This window comes from Nyctibius grandis, chromosome Z, assembly GCF_013368605.1.
Source record: "Nyctibius grandis isolate bNycGra1 chromosome Z, bNycGra1.pri, whole genome shotgun sequence".
Taxonomy (NCBI): domain Eukaryota; kingdom Metazoa; phylum Chordata; class Aves; order Nyctibiiformes; family Nyctibiidae; genus Nyctibius; species Nyctibius grandis.
In genome coordinates, this window is record NC_090695.1 from 47,657,351 (window position 1) to 47,675,013 (window position 17,663).

General features: G+C 40.2%; 1 protein-coding gene across 4 annotated transcripts in view; it reads left to right on the forward strand.

The window, feature by feature from the left end:
* COMMD10 (COMM domain containing 10) overlaps positions 1–17,663 on the forward strand; it is a 146,787-nt gene that overhangs the window by 36,953 nt on the left and 92,171 nt on the right. The window contains exon 6 of one of the 4 annotated variants that reach the window (XM_068423899.1): positions 1,887–1,961. The exons of the other annotated variants lie outside the window; for them this stretch is intronic. Coding sequence (XP_068280000.1) covers positions 1,887–1,925 — 39 coding nt within the window. The 3' untranslated portion in view covers positions 1,926–1,961. Of the gene's footprint in view, positions 1–1,886; positions 1,962–17,663 lie in introns of those variants that run through there. 4 annotated transcript variants of the gene reach the window in all.

The window sequence follows — 17,663 nt, forward strand, 5'->3', positions numbered from 1 at the left end:
TTCTGTGTTGTAAGGGGAAGAAACAAAATTCTGTGAAGAAACAGAAAAACAATCTCGTACAAATGCCAATGAAATCGATTCTTACTGTCACCCTAAGCAGTTCTTTAATAATTTGTGTAATTTTTTATTCAGTTTTCTTCATAGAGCAAATAATGATTCTGACCTTGTTGAACTTGAGCTGCTGAGAAACACTGGCAGGAGTTTTATTTCCTTGTTTTCCCCAATATTTCATCTGCTTTTTATTAGTGCACAAAAACGCATACCTGCACAAACTTCTTAAACTTCTTTTTTTAAGCTGTACTTGATTATTTTGTCCTGAGTTGTGTGTTTTTCACCTTTGAAAGTTAAGTGGATGGATTAGCTTGGAAACGGTGATATTATGTTGCTGTTAAAATCTGAAAGATCTTCTAAGAGGAAGGGAGATGAACAGGAAGGTATAAGAGGCGTGGAGTAGTCACTCAGCCTGTGAGTGTCTTATTTATGTTGATTCTCTGTGCTGCTTTTCTGAAAAGCCTAGCACAAGGCTGACATATTTTAGCCCAAGTCAGACACTCTGATCTTGCTCTTCTCATGTGATAAGTCTTTGTTATCTTCATAAAAAACCTCATAGACTAGAAGTCCACTAGAGCTAATTTCTGATTTGTAAAATGTAGTATTTTCAATCAATTTTTCTTAATTATTGCTGTAGAGCATGTTTTTTTTGTAGGCAGATTTGATAAGAACAATCTATAAATGAACAGTTTTTAAAGTACCATAGTATTTGGGGTCTTTGTTTTCTTGCTGAGTGTCATGTTGCCTAAATAACTTTTGCTATGTTACATCATTTTGCACATCAAATGGGTAATTTTAATCAGTCTCTAGTTTTGTTTTGTCTCCCTACAGTATCAAATCACTTGCTTGATATTCAGTTGCAGTAAACCTAGTTATTCCACTTCTTATATTTGTAAAGTTTTTTCTTTTGCCTATGTAGGCTGAATATTAATTGTTTTTCCTTGAATATATAGTTATGCTGTCCTGACAAAATAAGGCCATCTTCAACATCAAATACAGTTAAGACATAGACATTTCTAAGGCAGTTCTGACACTAAAGTTGTGTATATCTGCCTTGTACAGGCAGGAATTGATATTTAAAATTATAGAACTCCATTGCATGTTTGTAAGCATTTCATTGCAAGCCTGAGTATAATTACATGCTTTTAAAATCTGTTTGTCTACCCTTAGACGCTGGAAGATGTCTTTCTTAATAGACAGAAGAGCTTAAAATAAATGACATTTAACAAGTATGATTTTGTGCAAAAAGAAAGTTGGGCCAAATGGATTAAAAATCTCATAGATTATTATAGACTCATAGAATGGTTTGGGTTGGAAGGGACCTAAAAGATCATCTAGTTCCAACCTCCTCTGCCATGGGCAGGGACACCTTTCCACTAGACCAGGTTGCTCAAAGCCTCATCCAACCTGGCCTTGAACACTTCTGGGGAGGGGGCATCCACAACCTCTCTGGGCAACCTGTTCCAGTGTCTCACCACTCTCACAGGAAAGAATTTCTTCCTAATATCTATTCTAAATCTACCCTCTTTCAGTTTAAAACCATTACCCCTCACCCTATCACTCCATGCCCTTGTAAAACGCCCCTCTCCCGCTTTCCTATAGGCCCCCTTCAGGCACTGGAAGGCTGCTAGAAGGTCTCCCCAGAGCCTTCTCTTCTCCAGGCTGAACAATCCCAACTCTTCACAATATTTTAATAACTTCTAAAATCTGGGAATATTTAGCAAAGTTAGCTTTCATTGTTCCTTAACTTTCTCGCATGTCGAATCTCAGATTTAAAAAAAAAAAATTCTAATTTGTTTTATTCTCTCCAACAAACTTTTCAACTCCCTTACCAGAGGATGTACTTTGGAACAGGCATGCAGAGCTGCATTTGAGTAGCTACTATGTTTGCATGGAGGAAGATCAGCATCAACTTGAGAGTCAGCACCGCACTGCTGGAGTGGGGAGCTTCAGGTGAGCTGTCTTCTGCCGCTGAAGCTACACTGACCTGTTAGAGAGGTAACAGTGAGGTCCTGGTCCTGGGAGGTGGCGAGTCAGGGAGCTGCTCTGGAAACAGCTGTCTGCTTTCCCTTTGGCATCTGGACCGCAGTGGTCATAACTCCATCTTCTGCACTTGAAGGGGGAGAGATACTGGTTGAGTAAAAGTAGAGGTTTCCATTCAAAGTATCTGCACAGGACTCAGAAGACTTGGTCATATCCCTCAAATTTATATAATGGGACAGTTTACTTTTCTTTCAGAAGAAGCACTGCTGGGTGTCTGAGGGCAGAGGGATGGTTTTGGTAAATTTAGTGGGGCTTTAACTGGTGCTATGAGTACTCTTGTCAGTATGAAGTTGAACAATTGTGAGATTCTGCTTGAAAAAATGAGTGATTGGCAGTATTTTCCTTTCAGGCTTTCTCTGTAATCCTTTCAAGAGTAGTGCTAGCCACAGAAACCAAAAACAAACTGTTTGAAGCATTTGAACACAGTGTCTCTTCTGTAATACTAAAAAGTGAGGACATCACGTGTGAAAATGTTTAATTTGGGTTAGGAAGTTACAGATTCTATTACAGTATTTTTACGGTGCAAGTCAAAGGAGAGAAGCTGATCCTGGTCAGAGCATTTGCGTCTTGCCAGGGTCAAGTCCCACAGCTATGGGGACCCCTTCAGGGCTGTGCATCCTGCACCTGGTCATGTTTCCCCCCTCTCTGTTGTCTCTGTACACAACCTGTCGCACATCTTGTTGAATGACACCCGTGCATACCGTTTCTTCCTAACCATGTCAACACTTACATCAGAAGAGATTGTTCAGGGGTGAAAGGGTGGCAAGGAGCAGCTGCCAGACCAATTCACATATCCTGCAGGTTGCACCTTGCTTCCGTCTCCATGTACCTTTAGAAAACATAGTGGTGAGGAGAACCATATCCAGTTACCCTGTTGGTTAATACCTTGCCAGCAGTTCTGTATTGCTTAGACTATTACAAACCATTAGGTATTTTATGTGACAAGCATCTCGACAGGTCTGCTCAGAGTGGTACAGAAGGAGCCCATGCTTCTTGATTTGCATTCAGTTTACATTTGTGTTCACCATCCTTGTGATTCTCCCCCGTGCTCTGCTTTTCCTTTGTCAATTCTTTAAATGCATTGTTCTGTAAGTTTCGGTACAAAATGGTACTACCAAGGAAAAGTAATCCTCTTGGTGATTATGAGTTTCCAACCAAGCTGTTTTGTGGGTTAATAGCATGTTTTGGAATTTAAAAGCAATTGGATTGTTCTGTATTATCTGTCTGCTTTGCAGAATCGCTGGGCTTACTTTCCTGTTACTTTTGCTAATTCTTTTGTCAATGTGCAAACTAATGAAATTGCCAGACTTGGCTTCCTGGAGAAGTAGTATGTATATTCTTGAAAGAGTACAAAGTGAGCATCTCCTGCGTTGCTAACATCTGTCCTGCTTGAGGCAATAAATACACAGTACATGCTGTCAAACGGTATCAGTGCTGTATATTTGACATTGAGCAGGTGTCTAACAATGCTGTGACACCCTTTCCAGTCATACTTCAGGTGGAAGAACATAGGTCATTGCCTCAATTATGCAAGGGTGGCAATTTTAACTCATCTTGTTTCCTGTTGTTTACAAATGATGGGAGTCTGGTATCTGGAACTGTATGGCATCTAAATTTGTGCCACTTGGCTTTGTGTGAACATTTAGCAAACTTTAAAAGCTGCTATGACAAGTGACCTTTTTCGCTGGTTAAAATACATGAAATATGACCTCTTTCACAGGAAAACCACAACCCACAGCATGGCCTGCAGCCCCTGAGCAAATTGTGCTCGGTATGGTTGTATAAAATCACTACTAATGAAATAACAAATACATATTTCTAGGAATGCACACTCACCGGCAAGGCGGTAATAGAAAGAGGTTTCAAGGGGGAAAGAAAAATACTTTTTTTCTGTATCAAGACAGATCTTGTTACTAAGAATACATTTTGAAGCCTTGTAGTAATGAAAGGGCAATACAAAAGCAAAAATAGAGCCAAAGCTAATGAGAATGCTTGTCTAGCTTGAAATTTATATGTAAGGAAAAACTGCTTCTTTTTCTGACCCCTTGAGCAACATTTTTGAACTTGCATATACGTAGTCAGAGTAACTAAGATGTCCAGCCAGCCCATGAGATGGAACCACACCAGTGGGTCAAACGGAAGAGAAAATTGCACTGTGATTCTTTCTGGGTGAGTTTGTAGCTGTTTCAATGCAAGGGAATGACAATGTAAGGGGATCTCAGTTGTAAGGGGGTGACAGTTTCTGCTGTGCATGTAATCAAAATAGTATGAGAATTGCTTTATAAGTCATGTTTCTAAATGCTTTCCTTCCTCAACAACAACAGGATTAGGCACGGAGTTTTTCATTATTGCCTGATTCGAGGCTTTTTGGATTACTTCTGGTGCATAGAGGCAGGCAGCAGAGTTTTAAAGAAGGCTGAAAATGCTAGATTATTTCTCTGTCCTCTGTTCCAACATGAACAAAAACAAAGAACTGGGAGATGCTTATCCTTGGGAATAAGTCATGTTATGAGATTGGGAATTTGACAGTAAAACAAGTTACCGCGGGCCAGATTTGTAGGCAGCTCTGGTCAGCGTATATTTCTTTCATTAGGTATTTCAGCACTAAAGGGTGCGCTTTTCTGCTTCATGAGATGGAGAAATGTATTATCCAGTGTGTTGGCATAGGAGAGTCACAAGTTTAAGCTTTCTGGAGAAGCACTGACACCGTACCTTAGGGAGCTGCCCATGCATGGCTTAGGAGTGCTGTCATACCTAGTAGTCCCGAAGGGTTTTGCAGGCTGTAACTGAGTATAGGATTCATTAACTGCACGGAGGAGTTCAAATTAATGTTCTTTTTCCTCTTCTCCTATTCTGAATCCTAAATAAGGGAATCAAAATCTAACCGTACGCACTTGGAAATAAATACATATCTTTGTTCAAGAACAAGTGCATAAACATTACAAATAGTGGCTGCAAATACCTGAAGTCATTACTGGAAAGGAAGTGTGGTTTTTTTTAGAAGATACTAAGAGTACTCGGGAGAAGAAGGTTCATTTGAAGATGCAATTTAGGGTCAGGAAGAAAAGTATCTGCAGATTCAGGAAAGTCATTGTGACAGCAGAGAAACAGGATTCCTGAGCTGTTTTTCTTTGTTGTAATTTCTAGATCACTTTGTCTCTTCACATTCCCATTCCTTCTTCCTTTCCATCTTCATAGGAACAAGCACATTGTGCTCCTATCAAAGGAATGATAGATTCCAAAATATCTTTGAAATTCCTCAAACAGCAGAGTTGCCATCAAAGTCGCACAGAAATCCTGGGATTGGTGCCATGTCTAAGAAGTTCTAATACACGCTTTCAAGTGCTGCCATCATATAACTAGTATCTTTTCTTTTTCATTGGTGCTTCTGTTTCCTTTCTTTTTGGGCAATAGTTGATTAAATAACATATCACTATAACATAATGTTATAATTCTTTATTAGATGGGTTTCCTTTGTTCTTCAGGCGTTAAAGCCATTCTTGTGCTGTAGGGCATCTTCTGCTTCTTAAGGGATAGCATGGAATGATGCAAGAAAGCTGTTTAGGCAGTGTTTAAACAGTTTCAGAGTTCCTGGATGGCAGTGTATTCCTATCTGTACTTTTGGAGGCTAACATTTAACAAGTTCTTGAGTGAGCATTTTAGTTTCCTCTTTCTAAATTTGTATCATGTTGAGTGAAAATTAAAGTCTTCCTGATGAGGACCAAAATGGTTTGTAGATAATATGGATGAGAGCAAGAATAGCTGTTTTTTAGTATTGAAATTGGTATTATTTGATTTCTTTACAAGTGCAGATGTATTTGAGACATTATACGGTAGGAAATGCTTAACGCTAAACCTTTTCTGGAGAACTACTTTGCTGCAGCAGCAAGGAGCTTCACTGTTGGACTGCATTGATTTCCTAATGGTACTGTAGCCAGGCAGACTCAGGTAAGCTGGCACAGTGATGTTTGAGAACGGTGTAACACAGAGAAGAAATGCATGAAACAAATATGGGGAGATGGAGGCAGTAAGGGCAATTAAGAGCAACAGAGGAGCAAGGAAGTGTTGTTCATGGAGAGCTGACTGAAGTTCAGTTGTGAACCTATAGAGATTTCTTTGGGTAAGGCTGAGGATGATTAACATGCAGGGAAGCACTGCACTGTGAGAAACGTTATGCCACATGACGCACTGCTTTGTTCTCAACCTGATATCTGAAAAGTCATTCTGAAAAGCTTTTGAAAATTCAAGTGTAGCATAATTTGAATTTATTTTTTTTAGTGGAGTTGCTTTAAAATTCACATCACCATTTCAGACTGCAATTGTGTACACTCCTGTGGCCTTGAGGGAGCCACAAACAACTTGGAACCATCCTTGACTTTAAGATTGAGGCCTGTGATGCCTGTCTAGGGCAGAGTACACTTGTTGTGTTTACTGCTTTTTGAAGGGAAGACCTTGACACAGCTTTAACTGAGGGAATGCAATCCAAGGGTGAGCCTCAGACGAACAGCAGATCTTTCAAAGATGTGTGGAAATAGTAAGGCAGAGGAAGGATATAACAACAAAAAACAACCCCCCAAAAGACATCTAATATATGTGTTCTTTATGGATAGGCAGATGAAACGTACTTGTCAGTGCTGAGCATGAGAGGTGCAGTGCACCACCGTGAGATGTTAGGCTGTGGATGCTTGTTCTAAACCCTTTCCTCCCTTCTTTGCAATGAAATAGTTTGTTTTCAAAACATTCCAATCCAACATAACCCAGCTTTGAATTTGTTGAAGTAACTTCAATGTTTTCGTTAATGTGACAGTTTATAAAATGCCCAACACTCACAAACTTGTGAGACTACTGGCTTTTTATAGTGATGTGGCTTCAGACATCGGAAAAAAAATCAGCATTCGGTTTTTCCCACTGTTTTCTGAAGCACTTCTGTAATGTGCTTTCTGCATTAGTTTTCTTATTTTCTTCTTTAGTTAAAAAAAAAATTTTGGACTAAACAAGAGTCAGCTTATAAAACTGCAAAAAGAACTGTGTCCCTCTATAAAATAAGCGCTTCCCATTTTCAGAGTTACGTTGAATTGGCATGTGTTTAATTCTTTCACAAAAAGTTGCAGAGGTAGGGAGAGTGTGAATGTTAGGAAGATGGCAGGTTATTGTTGTAAGTGGAATCAATATCCAGTAATGTGCTGATCTACCAACAGGTCTGGAACAGGTGCGAAATTAATTCTGCCATTGTACATGTGCAACATATGTTAATATCTTCATATTACCTCAGAGCTTGAGAAAATTAAATTAATCTTTGGATTTGTGGTAATAAAGTTAAAAAAAAATCTAGTTACGTGGCATCACAGTCTCCTTATAATTTGCACCTAATTCTTACACTTCCATGAAAATACTCTTTGCAGGTTTGTGGTGTGTTTTTTTTTATTTAAAGAGTATTGACATCTTTACTGAGTGTAAAAGTGCTTGGAATATGCTGAGAAGAAAGCCTTTGGGCTAGAAAAGTGTCTTTTTAGTTTGTCCCACAAAATCCCTTTCAAGTTTAATTGACTTAAACTGTGTAAAAATTACCATTTCATTTTTGCTGATTGTTTCTCATAGAAGTCCTGGATTTTTGCCCAAACACTAATTGATTATAAGCATTCTGATTTAAGGTCAGACTTTGCTGCCATGAGACACCAAGCAGATAACACTCCTGGGCACTGTGGAGAGCACACAGTCCAGGTGCTGAAGTAATACACTTGGGAGAAGGAGAGTGCTTGGCTGGGCTTCCTCCTAGTCTTGAATCTAGTACAGGGAATCGACTGTCTACTCTCCACTTTCTGAAGGTGGTGTATAAAATAGTGTAGAAGAAGGTGACTGTTCTCCCCCCAGACAGATGAATGCTCTACAGAAAACAGAAAAAATTTCCAGAGACTATAAGATAGAATACACTCATGTACTAGCAGAAAGATGGGTGAAGTGACCAAAAGGATTTTTCCAATAAGTTTTTTGATTGTAATAAAAATCCCTTTTTAAACTTGTGAATTAAAAAAAAGAAATATATATATAGTGAGGGACTGCAGATGTGTGAGTGACAGTAAAATCTCTTTTGCTTACAATTCTGTTACTCTCTCTGTGGGCTGCATGGAGCCTGGAAACTATTTTGGAAAGGGACAGGAAATCCTTGACCAAGAAGGAGAAGAAGATTACCTTTGGAAAAGACATTATGGGGAATAGCACAGCATGGGATTGAATTTCCTTGGCTGTTCTTGTTAGAATGTCGGAGTTGTTTTTATCCTGAAGTTACTGATACAGAGTCTAAACCTTGTTGCTTAAATTAAGTGCGATTTTTTTGCATGTGAAATAGATACCTATGTCAGCAGTTGTCAACTGTTCTTCAAGGCAAAAACAAAAGCGGTAGAAAAAACTGTGACTGCAGAGATGAACCTTGCAAATAAATGCAAACCAAAACCAAACCCCTTCCTCCTGCTGGCTGTTGTGAAGTGTATCAGTTCTCCCTCTGCATCTATTGAAACCCCAAGCGTGTGTTTTCTTCTGTAGTAGGTGGAGGAAAGGCTGGTGAATGAAGTTCACCAGTCTGTTGGTTGTACTGATATGTTTGTAAAGCTACACTGCAAAATGGATCGCTGAAATTAATTAGAAAATGAAACAAAACCGATATCCTGGAGGTTTCTAGAAATCATGAGTGCTTAAGTTGCCAGTGGGCTCCACAAAAAAAATGCACTGGCACAGAAGGAAGTAGAGTGTGGTTTGCAGGTGGTTGTGAGTTGCTAGCGTGAGGAAGGGTATGACATAGCAAAGAAAATGCAACTTTAAACTGTGCCCTGTTTTTAACTGTTACGCTTTTTCATGGTTGCTAGACTCATGCTTTCCAAAATGGCAATTGCCTCCCATATTTTAGCAGACATCTTAAGTCTAGCATTTTGCTTTGCAGTCGTGGATAAAAGTGAGACTCTTCTATATGTATGTTTGTGCCTTCAGTATTGTTACTAATACAAAGATCAGGAAGATTTTTGGTAAGCTTGTAAAACTTACTGTTTTCAGAGGCAGGAAAGAGAAATGACTTCCATGGGATTTATTAAAGTTGATACATTTGCATTTCTTGTTAATGAAATCAGTGAGATGGAGAGACAATTAAATATTTCAAGAATTCCTACAAATTTAAAAAGCAGGAAATTGCTAAGCCTTTTGGTTATTTTTTTTTGTAATCATGTTTGTACATGTTTGTTTGAAGTGGTATTTTATTAGATTCTTTTTCTGTTGTTAGTGTTACTCATATGCTCAACCTCAAATTAATACAATTTTTCCCCCAAGCAATTCACAGTCTCAAAGAGCTTTATGTATAAAGTTTGCATATGAAGTTTTACAGATTGTGAGCTTATCTCATGCTACTGTAACTGTTTGAAAATACTTTTCTCTTGTGTCCAAACATAAACTAAAGAATACAATAAGAATTTGATTTGTAAGTAAAGTACATATAACTAAAAGTTACAGGTATGAAATAGCAATGATAAGAAAGTTACCTGATTGTAGTCAATATGCATTATGAAAGAGAAAACAGGAGGAGGAGAAGAATGGAAATTATGGAAGTGTCAATATGGAACACATTTAAAGTAGATGTTGTGCACATTAGTAACAGATAAGATAAAATGGCTAAAACCGTTTTGGTTTAAGGATCAAGAGTGACATGGAATGTATGGAGTTGACCCAAGCAGGAAATGAATGGCTGGGGAGCAAAACCCTCTTCGAGCTGCAGGAATTAGCCTACCACTTTGTTTTCTCTACTAATAATTGACATGTAGCTAGCTAAGGAAATTGTAGAAATAAAGGAAGTTGCTTGTACATGTGCAGTGATACAAAAAGTAAAAAAATGATAGTTATGAAGAAAATATAAAAAGGAATACAGTGATTAAAGCAACGACAACTGAAACTCAGAGATTCTTGTCTAAGATGATAGTGGTTGTTATCAAAAGGATTTAAATGTATTCAATTAGTATTTTAGCATTTCAGGGAAACTTTTTTTTCTATTTCTTCTATGAATCTGTAATCTGATTCCACATTTGACAGTGTAGGATTTGGTGAGTAGGACATGAAGATTATGTGTTAAAATTAATTAAATCTCTGAAAAGCTTCAACATTTTAAATACTGACATTAATCTGCGGCAGATTTCTTTCTAAAATCTGCAATGTTCTGCATTGAGAAAGTACATTATTGTGATAGGTAACTTTTATGATTAATTTCCCTAAGTAGGTCTGAAATTAGAAGTGAGTTTTTTTTTAACTTGTTGCTTTGTGTCTGAGTGAGGTATGCATTTATAAATTCCTTGCAGCTATGATCCATTTTTTGCTGCATTTAAAAATAGCAGATTTTTGCCACAATTGGAAAATGTTTCTCCAGACTATTGCTAAATGCAGTTCTTGATTTTAGTCTAGCACTTTCGTATTTCCTCATATCAGTGTTTTAACGTGTAACTGATGTGCCTTGTAATTCTGCAGTGCTTTCTGTAGAAAAAGCTGTGGAAGCGCTGTGGAAGATTTGGATTCTGTGTAGCTTGGCTGCTTCTGTTCACAAGTAACAAACAGCAGTATTCTTTATTTTAATACACTGTCTGCTAAAATTACATGTTGCCTCTACTTCAGTGTGACAAGCTGCGTACCTTGTTACACCTACACCTAAGTTGATGTGTGACACAGGAATGACCATAGACCTGTGGTCTGTTGCTGGCTCAGCGCTGCTTTGCAAACGGGCCTGCAGGCAGCAGGTTGGTGTGCTTAAGCCATCGTGAGGATGCACAGTCCCCTGTACTTAGAGATGCGCCGTCCTGTGGCACCTGAGTCTGCGCTTGTATGTTCGCAATGCCTCTGCAAGCGAGTCAGGCGTAAGGGGTGTTGTTGATGTGGTTTCCCTTCGAAGTACAGTCAAAAGCACTTACCCTCTTTCCGTACACTGCAAACACTGGCATGAGAATGGTGAATGAAGATGGAGAAGCTGGAAGGCTTGCTAGGGAAAGCGTGGTAGTGGATGGCTGCATTTCTGTGGCATTCCTGTCTTGTGTACGTATGGTAGTTTTTTAAACCTATTAGAAGATGAAGATTTGTAAAACCAAGATGTACAAGCCAATTATTAGACTGAATTTTCACGTTTTGTTTTCATAAGGTGTAAGGAACAGAAAGATGGTTGTAAAATGTTATATTGCTGTATCTAATTGAAAAAGTTTATAGAAAGCATATTATAAAATAATAACATATTAATTATTGTCAGGCTAAGCCTGGAAGCAGGGTTTTCTGGGACATTTTTTCGTTTTTTTTTAGCAGTGGTGTTCTGCCAGTGGAAGGTACTGCTCAAATTTCACATGAAGCTGCATCCTAACCTACAGTGTTAACTGGTGATAAAAGTATGTTGTGCTTGTTACAGAACATAGCAGGAATAATAACACGCTTGCCTTTCTCACTTATTTCATCTATAAATTATGCTTTGTTTAAGGAAAAAAAATAATGCACTGAAACATTCTACCATTTGCTTCTAATATGTGCCCCTTTCCCCTTGGGGTCTTGTCTGTTTTATTGATTGAATTTTTAAATTAGACTTCTCAAAAGTTTTGGAAATGCAAAATTAACCCTTTCTTTATCATAAGGAAACACAGTCTTTGCAGTGAAGTACGGATCTGGGTATTTTTATTTCTTTGTTAATGATATCAAAGACAAGACAGAACTTTTAGGTGTAACAACTTAAACAGTAGCAGGTAATTGTGAATTAGGAGTGGAATTACGTTTTTAAAAGAATGTATTTTTGAATAAAGTCAGATGGAATTCTGACATACTGTTTTCAATATGATTTCTATTTGGAAATTGTTAAAAGCTCTACAACAAAAAAAGATATTTGAATTCTTTAATCTGAAACAGACTAATGCATGCAGAGGTGAAATATTAGCAAAAGGTCATGCTGGACATTGATGGTAAGTTCAGGAATAGAACCCAAGTACTGTCTACTGGGAAGCAGAATGCCTTAATTCTGGTTCTTGTGAACAGAGGGGAACAAGGATAGTCGTCATGTGTGTTGTAACAGTTGACGCAATCTGAACTATTCTTACATGGTCAGATACTCTGAAGTAATAAATAAGTATGTCTGTGACACGGCCAATACCTCAAAGTGAGAAATCCACACATTCTTTTATTGTCTTTAATTTTGTGCTGTAACCATTGTGCAGGTCTGGACTGTATTATTGCAGTTTACTCCTTTATGTTTTACTTTTGGCAATACAAATATGTCACACACAGCACACTGGTGGGTGAGTGAATGAGTGGGTTTTGACAATTATGATGTTTATGGCATAATTAAAAACAGTGTAAATGAAACTTCAGATTTGCATTTCAGTATGGCTATATTTTGTAAAATAAGGTTTTATAGAAGCAGAGAATCTGGAGAAGTGGGAGAAGAGGCAGATAGAGGATGGAGCTGGGCTAGTCCTAAGATCACTGGGGTGCGTCGCCTTGCTTTTTCAAAGAGCTGCTTTCACACTAGCCATTTGTGCCCACATCAGTGTGGCAAACACGTGGCAAACATGCAGGAGATATTTTAGAGCTTCTTCTGGCGTAGGAGTTCTGGTGCCTTCTGACAGAAATGAGCAGCTGGGCATAATTTTTAGAGTACATTTAGCCAAATACATAATCCTATCTTTCAGGTCTTTGGATCCCAAAAATATTCATTATTACTTAAATAATTTATTATACACAGTCTTATCAGGATATCAAGGCTATAGAAAATATTTCCTATGGAGAAAGATTCCCTATGTAATGGGAATCTTTTTGCATTATTATTAATCTTATATTCTTGGTTTGGTTATTTTCATGTCTGCCAAGGCCCTGTGGGCACATTTGATACTTACCATATTCCAGATATGTTTAGTTACCAGTGTGATCAGTTTTTTGTGTTTCTGCAAGGTTTTTTTTTTAACCTCATCGTCTGAAAGGTAGCTTGCTTGTTGAAGGCAAAAAGCTTCTGTATGTTATTTATTTTTTCTTGATTAATTTTTATTTATGAGCAAGGGACTAATTCATTCCTCGTGCTCCATCAAGCCAACTATTCTGGTTTATTAAATCATGTCCGCAATACCGCAATACTTGAAAAATCATAAAAATTGCAAATGCCCTCTGCTGTTCTCCCATATTACTTTAAAGGACTGTCCTAATGGGGTAAATGACAGGAAGCAGGAAGAAATATGCTACATGGATAATTAAAGTTTGGTTTTCTTTTTCCTTAGTGTTCTATTTAGTTTAGAAGACTTCATTTGTATTCTGAGAAGCCAGGTTTTGTAGTTCAAATAACCTGGGTAACCTGAATTCTGCATTTGGAACATTGGCTTTAATAGTTGACGTATTAATTTCCAGACCACATTTTGTCCCTTTTGCAGAAATCAGAGAATTAAGGCTTCCTCAGTGCAACAATTATTAGGAGTGTGGTACAAAATGGGAATATGGGGTAGTAGCTGTGGTACAAAAGGGGGCTGGGGTAGTAGCTGGGCTTGCACCACTGGGGCAACGCTCTAGTGTTGAGGCAGACCAGGAGGCCTCCCATCCCCCTGGGGTGAAATCGGTGTGCTCAGCTCGCTCCCTGAAATGCCTGTACACCAATGCCTGCAGCATGGGGAATAAACAGGAGGAGTTGGAAATCCGTGTTCGGTCGGAGGGCTATGATCTAGTGGCAATTACAGAGACTTGGTGGGACACCTCGCATGACTGGAATGTGGTCATGGATGGCTTTGTCCTGTTCAGGAAAGACAGGCCGCTAAGGAGAGGTGGTGGAGTTGCTCTTTATGTGAGTGAGCAGCTAGAATGTATTGAGTTCTATCCAGGGGCGGATCAGGAGCGAGTTGAGGGTTTGTGGGTGCGAATTAAGGGGCAGGCTGGCAGGGGTGATACTGTTGTGGGTGTCTATTACAGGCCACCGGATCAGGATGAAGAGGGTGATGAGGCCTTCTACAGGCAGCTGAGAGCAGTCTCTCAATTACAGGCCCTGGTTGTCATGGGGGACTTCAACTACCCTGATATTTGCTGGGAGGCCTACTCAGCCAGCCATCCTCAGTCCAGGAGGTTCTTCCAGTGCATTGATGATAACTTTCTGATGCAAATGGTGGATGAGCCAACTAGGAGAGGAGCGTTGCTGGATCTTGTTCTCGCTAACAAGGAGGGTCTGGTTGAAGCGGTGAAGGTTGAGGGCAGCCTTGGTTGTAGTGACCATGAGATGGTGGAGTTCAGGATCTCATGTGGCAGGAACAGAATAGCTAGCAGAATTGCAACCCTGGACTTCAGGAGGGCCAACTTTGGCCTTTTCAAGCAATTTCTAGGGGAAATCCCATGGGACAGGGTACTAGAAGGTAAGGGGGCCCAAGATAGTTTGTTAGCATTCAAGGACTGCTTCTTCCAGGCTCAAGATCAGAGCATCCCAGCAGGTAGGAAGTCAAGGAAGGGTACCAGGAGACCTGCATGGTTAAACAGGGAACTGCTGGGCAAACTCAAGTGGAAGAAGAGGGTGTACAGATCATGGAAGGAGGGGCTGGCCACTTGGGAGGAATATAAGTCTGTTGTCAGAGGATGTAGGGAGGCAACTAGGAAAGCTAAGGCCTCCTTGGAATTAAACCTTGCAAGAGAGGTCAAGGACAACAGAAAGGGCTTCTTCAAATACATTGCAGGTAAAACCAACACTAGAGGCAATGTAGGCCCACTGATGAATGAGGTGCGGGCCCTGGAGACAGAGGATAAAAAGAAGGCAGAGTTACTGAATGCCTTCTTTGCCTCTGTCTATACTGCTGGAGGCTGTCCTGAGGAGCCCGGACCCCTGAGGCCCCAGAAGAAGTCAGGATAGAGGAGGAATCTGTCTTGGTAGATGAGGGCTGGGTCAGGGACCAATTAAGCAATCTGGACATCCATAAATCCATGGGCCCTGATGGGATGCACCCGCGGGTGCTGAGGGAGCTGGCAGAAGTCATTGCTAGGCCACTCTCCATCATCTTTGCTAAGTCGTGGGCAACAGGAGAGGTGCCTGAGGACTGGAGGAAAGCGAATGTCACTCCAGTCTTCAAAAAGGGCAAGAAGGAGGACCTGGGTAACTATAGACCGGTCAGCCTCACCTCCATCCCCGGAAAGGTGATGGAACAACTTATCCTTGGTGCTGTCTCTAGACACATCAAGGATAGGGAGATCATTAGGGGCAGTCAATATGGCTTCACCAAGGGGAAGTCATGCTTAACCAACTTGATAGCCTTTTACGAGGACATAACCCGGTGGATATATGATGGTAAAGCTGTGGATGTGGTCTATCTCGATTTCAGTAAAGCATTTGACATGGTCTCCCACAGCGTCCTCGCAGCTAAACTGAGGAAGTGTGGTCTGGATGATCGGGTAGTGAGGTGGATTGTGAACTGGCTGAAGGAAAGAAGCCAGAGAGTGGTGGTCAATGGGACAGAGTCCAGTTGGAGGCCTGTGTCTAGTGGAGTCCCTCAAGGGTTGGTACTGCGACCGGTACTATTCAATATATTAATTAATGACTTGGATGAGGGAATAGAGTGCACTGTCAGCAAGTTCGCTGATGACACCAAACTGGGAGGAGTGACTGACACAACTGAAGGCTGCGCAGCCATTCAGAGAGACCTAGACAGGCTGGAGAGTTGGGCAGGGAGAAATTTAATGAAATATAGCAAGGGCAAGTGTAGAGTCCTGCATCTGGGCAAGAACAACCCCATGGATGAGTACAAGTTGGGGACAGACCTGTTGGAGAGCAGCGTAGGGGAAAGGGACCTGGGGGTCCTAGTGGACAGCAGGATGACCATGAGCCAGCAATGTGCCCTTGTGGCCAAGAAGGCCAATGGCATCCTGGGGTGTATTAGAAGGGGTGTGGTTAGCAGGTCAAGAGAGGTTCTCCTCCCCCTCTACTCTGCCCTGCTGAGGCCGCATCTGGAATATTGTGTCCAGTTCTGGGCCCCTCAGTTCAAGAAGGACAGGGAACTGCTAGAGAGAGTCCAGCGCAGAGCCACAAAGATGATTAAGGGGGTGGAACATCTCCCTTCTGAGGAGAGGCTGAGGGAGCTGGGTCTCTTTAGCTTAGAGAAGAGCAGACTGAGGGGTGACCTCATTAATGTTTATAAATATGTAAAGGGCAAGTGTCATGAGGATGGAGCCAGGCTCTTCTCAGTGACATCCATTGACAGGACAAGGGGCAATGGGTGCAAGCTGGAACACAGGAGGTTCCACATAAATATGAGGAAAAACTTCTTTACAGTGAGGGTAACTGAACACTGGAGCAGGCTGCCCAGAGAGGTTGTGGAGTCTCCTTCTCTGGAGACATTCAAAACCCGCCTGGACGCGTTCCTGTGTGACATGATCTAGGTAATCCTGCTCCGGCAGGGGGATTGGACTAGATGATCTTTCAAGGTCCCTTCCAATCCCTAATGTTCTGTGATTCTGTAATCTATTTGTGGAGTAGGTGTAATAGCTGTCTGTTGAGGAATACTGTTTTACTTTGTCCTGAAAAATACTTTTAAATTGATGTTTAGAGGGAGTAAGCCCTTACTTCACGAAGTGTGAATATTTGGAAACAGAATATGTGATTAAGAGGAACTATGAATAATGTGGCAGACAGTTAGTTAAATTCTGATGAATTTAGCAGGTTTTTTTGGCCAAAGGATTGTTTTGTTTTTTTATACACTTTGATTATCAAGGAACCATAAAACACGGAGGGCTGTCAGAGCACAATTTGTGCGCACAATGGAGATACCCAAATATAACTGTACTTCCCTCCAAAATCATGTGAGTAGTCCATTGAGCAGAATAATCACATGCAGCACTGGCTAAAAAGAAAACAGTTGTCTGTTGTTTACCCCGTCACTGTGGCCTCTTCTTTTCAGCTGCAATTAAAGAATGTGTTAATATCCAATGAAGTGTATTACTGGAGGACACATGCGGAGACATTCTTTCCTTAACAAAATACTACAGCTTAACAACAAAGACTGCATAAAAGACTGTAGCATGACACTGTTTCAGATTTAGTGTTTTAGTTTTTCCTGGTATATGAGCACCAGGCTTTCTACACCTAGGGGTTTTTTTTGTAGTAGCAGTAATGTAAAAGGTTAAGAACATTTTCACCTAGAACTGTATGTTTCTGATGAACTCCCATGTTCCCATAGCAATTTTAGTAACCACACGCTGTTTTACTGGAAGAGTGACTTGAGGATATTGCCTGATCTCTCTCTACCTCCCATGGTAAACCTTCTGTTTGTTTTGTGAATTTAGTAGTCAGAGGTGCGTGATAAAACTTGCCATCTCTTACTTAATGACACTTCACAACCAGTAAGGCTGCCAAACTGCTATACAACTTTCCTTTTTACTTCATTAAGCAAGACAGAGGAACAGATCACAACAATTATTTTCTACCCTAATGCCTCATATTGAATGAAATATTTAAGTCTAAAAATAGATCAGAACCATAAAATAAAAGGCTTAAATGGGAGAAGGGACATCTTCACAGCTCCATATGGGTCTAAAAGGAGGAAAAAGTGCAGAAAGACCCAAGTCAA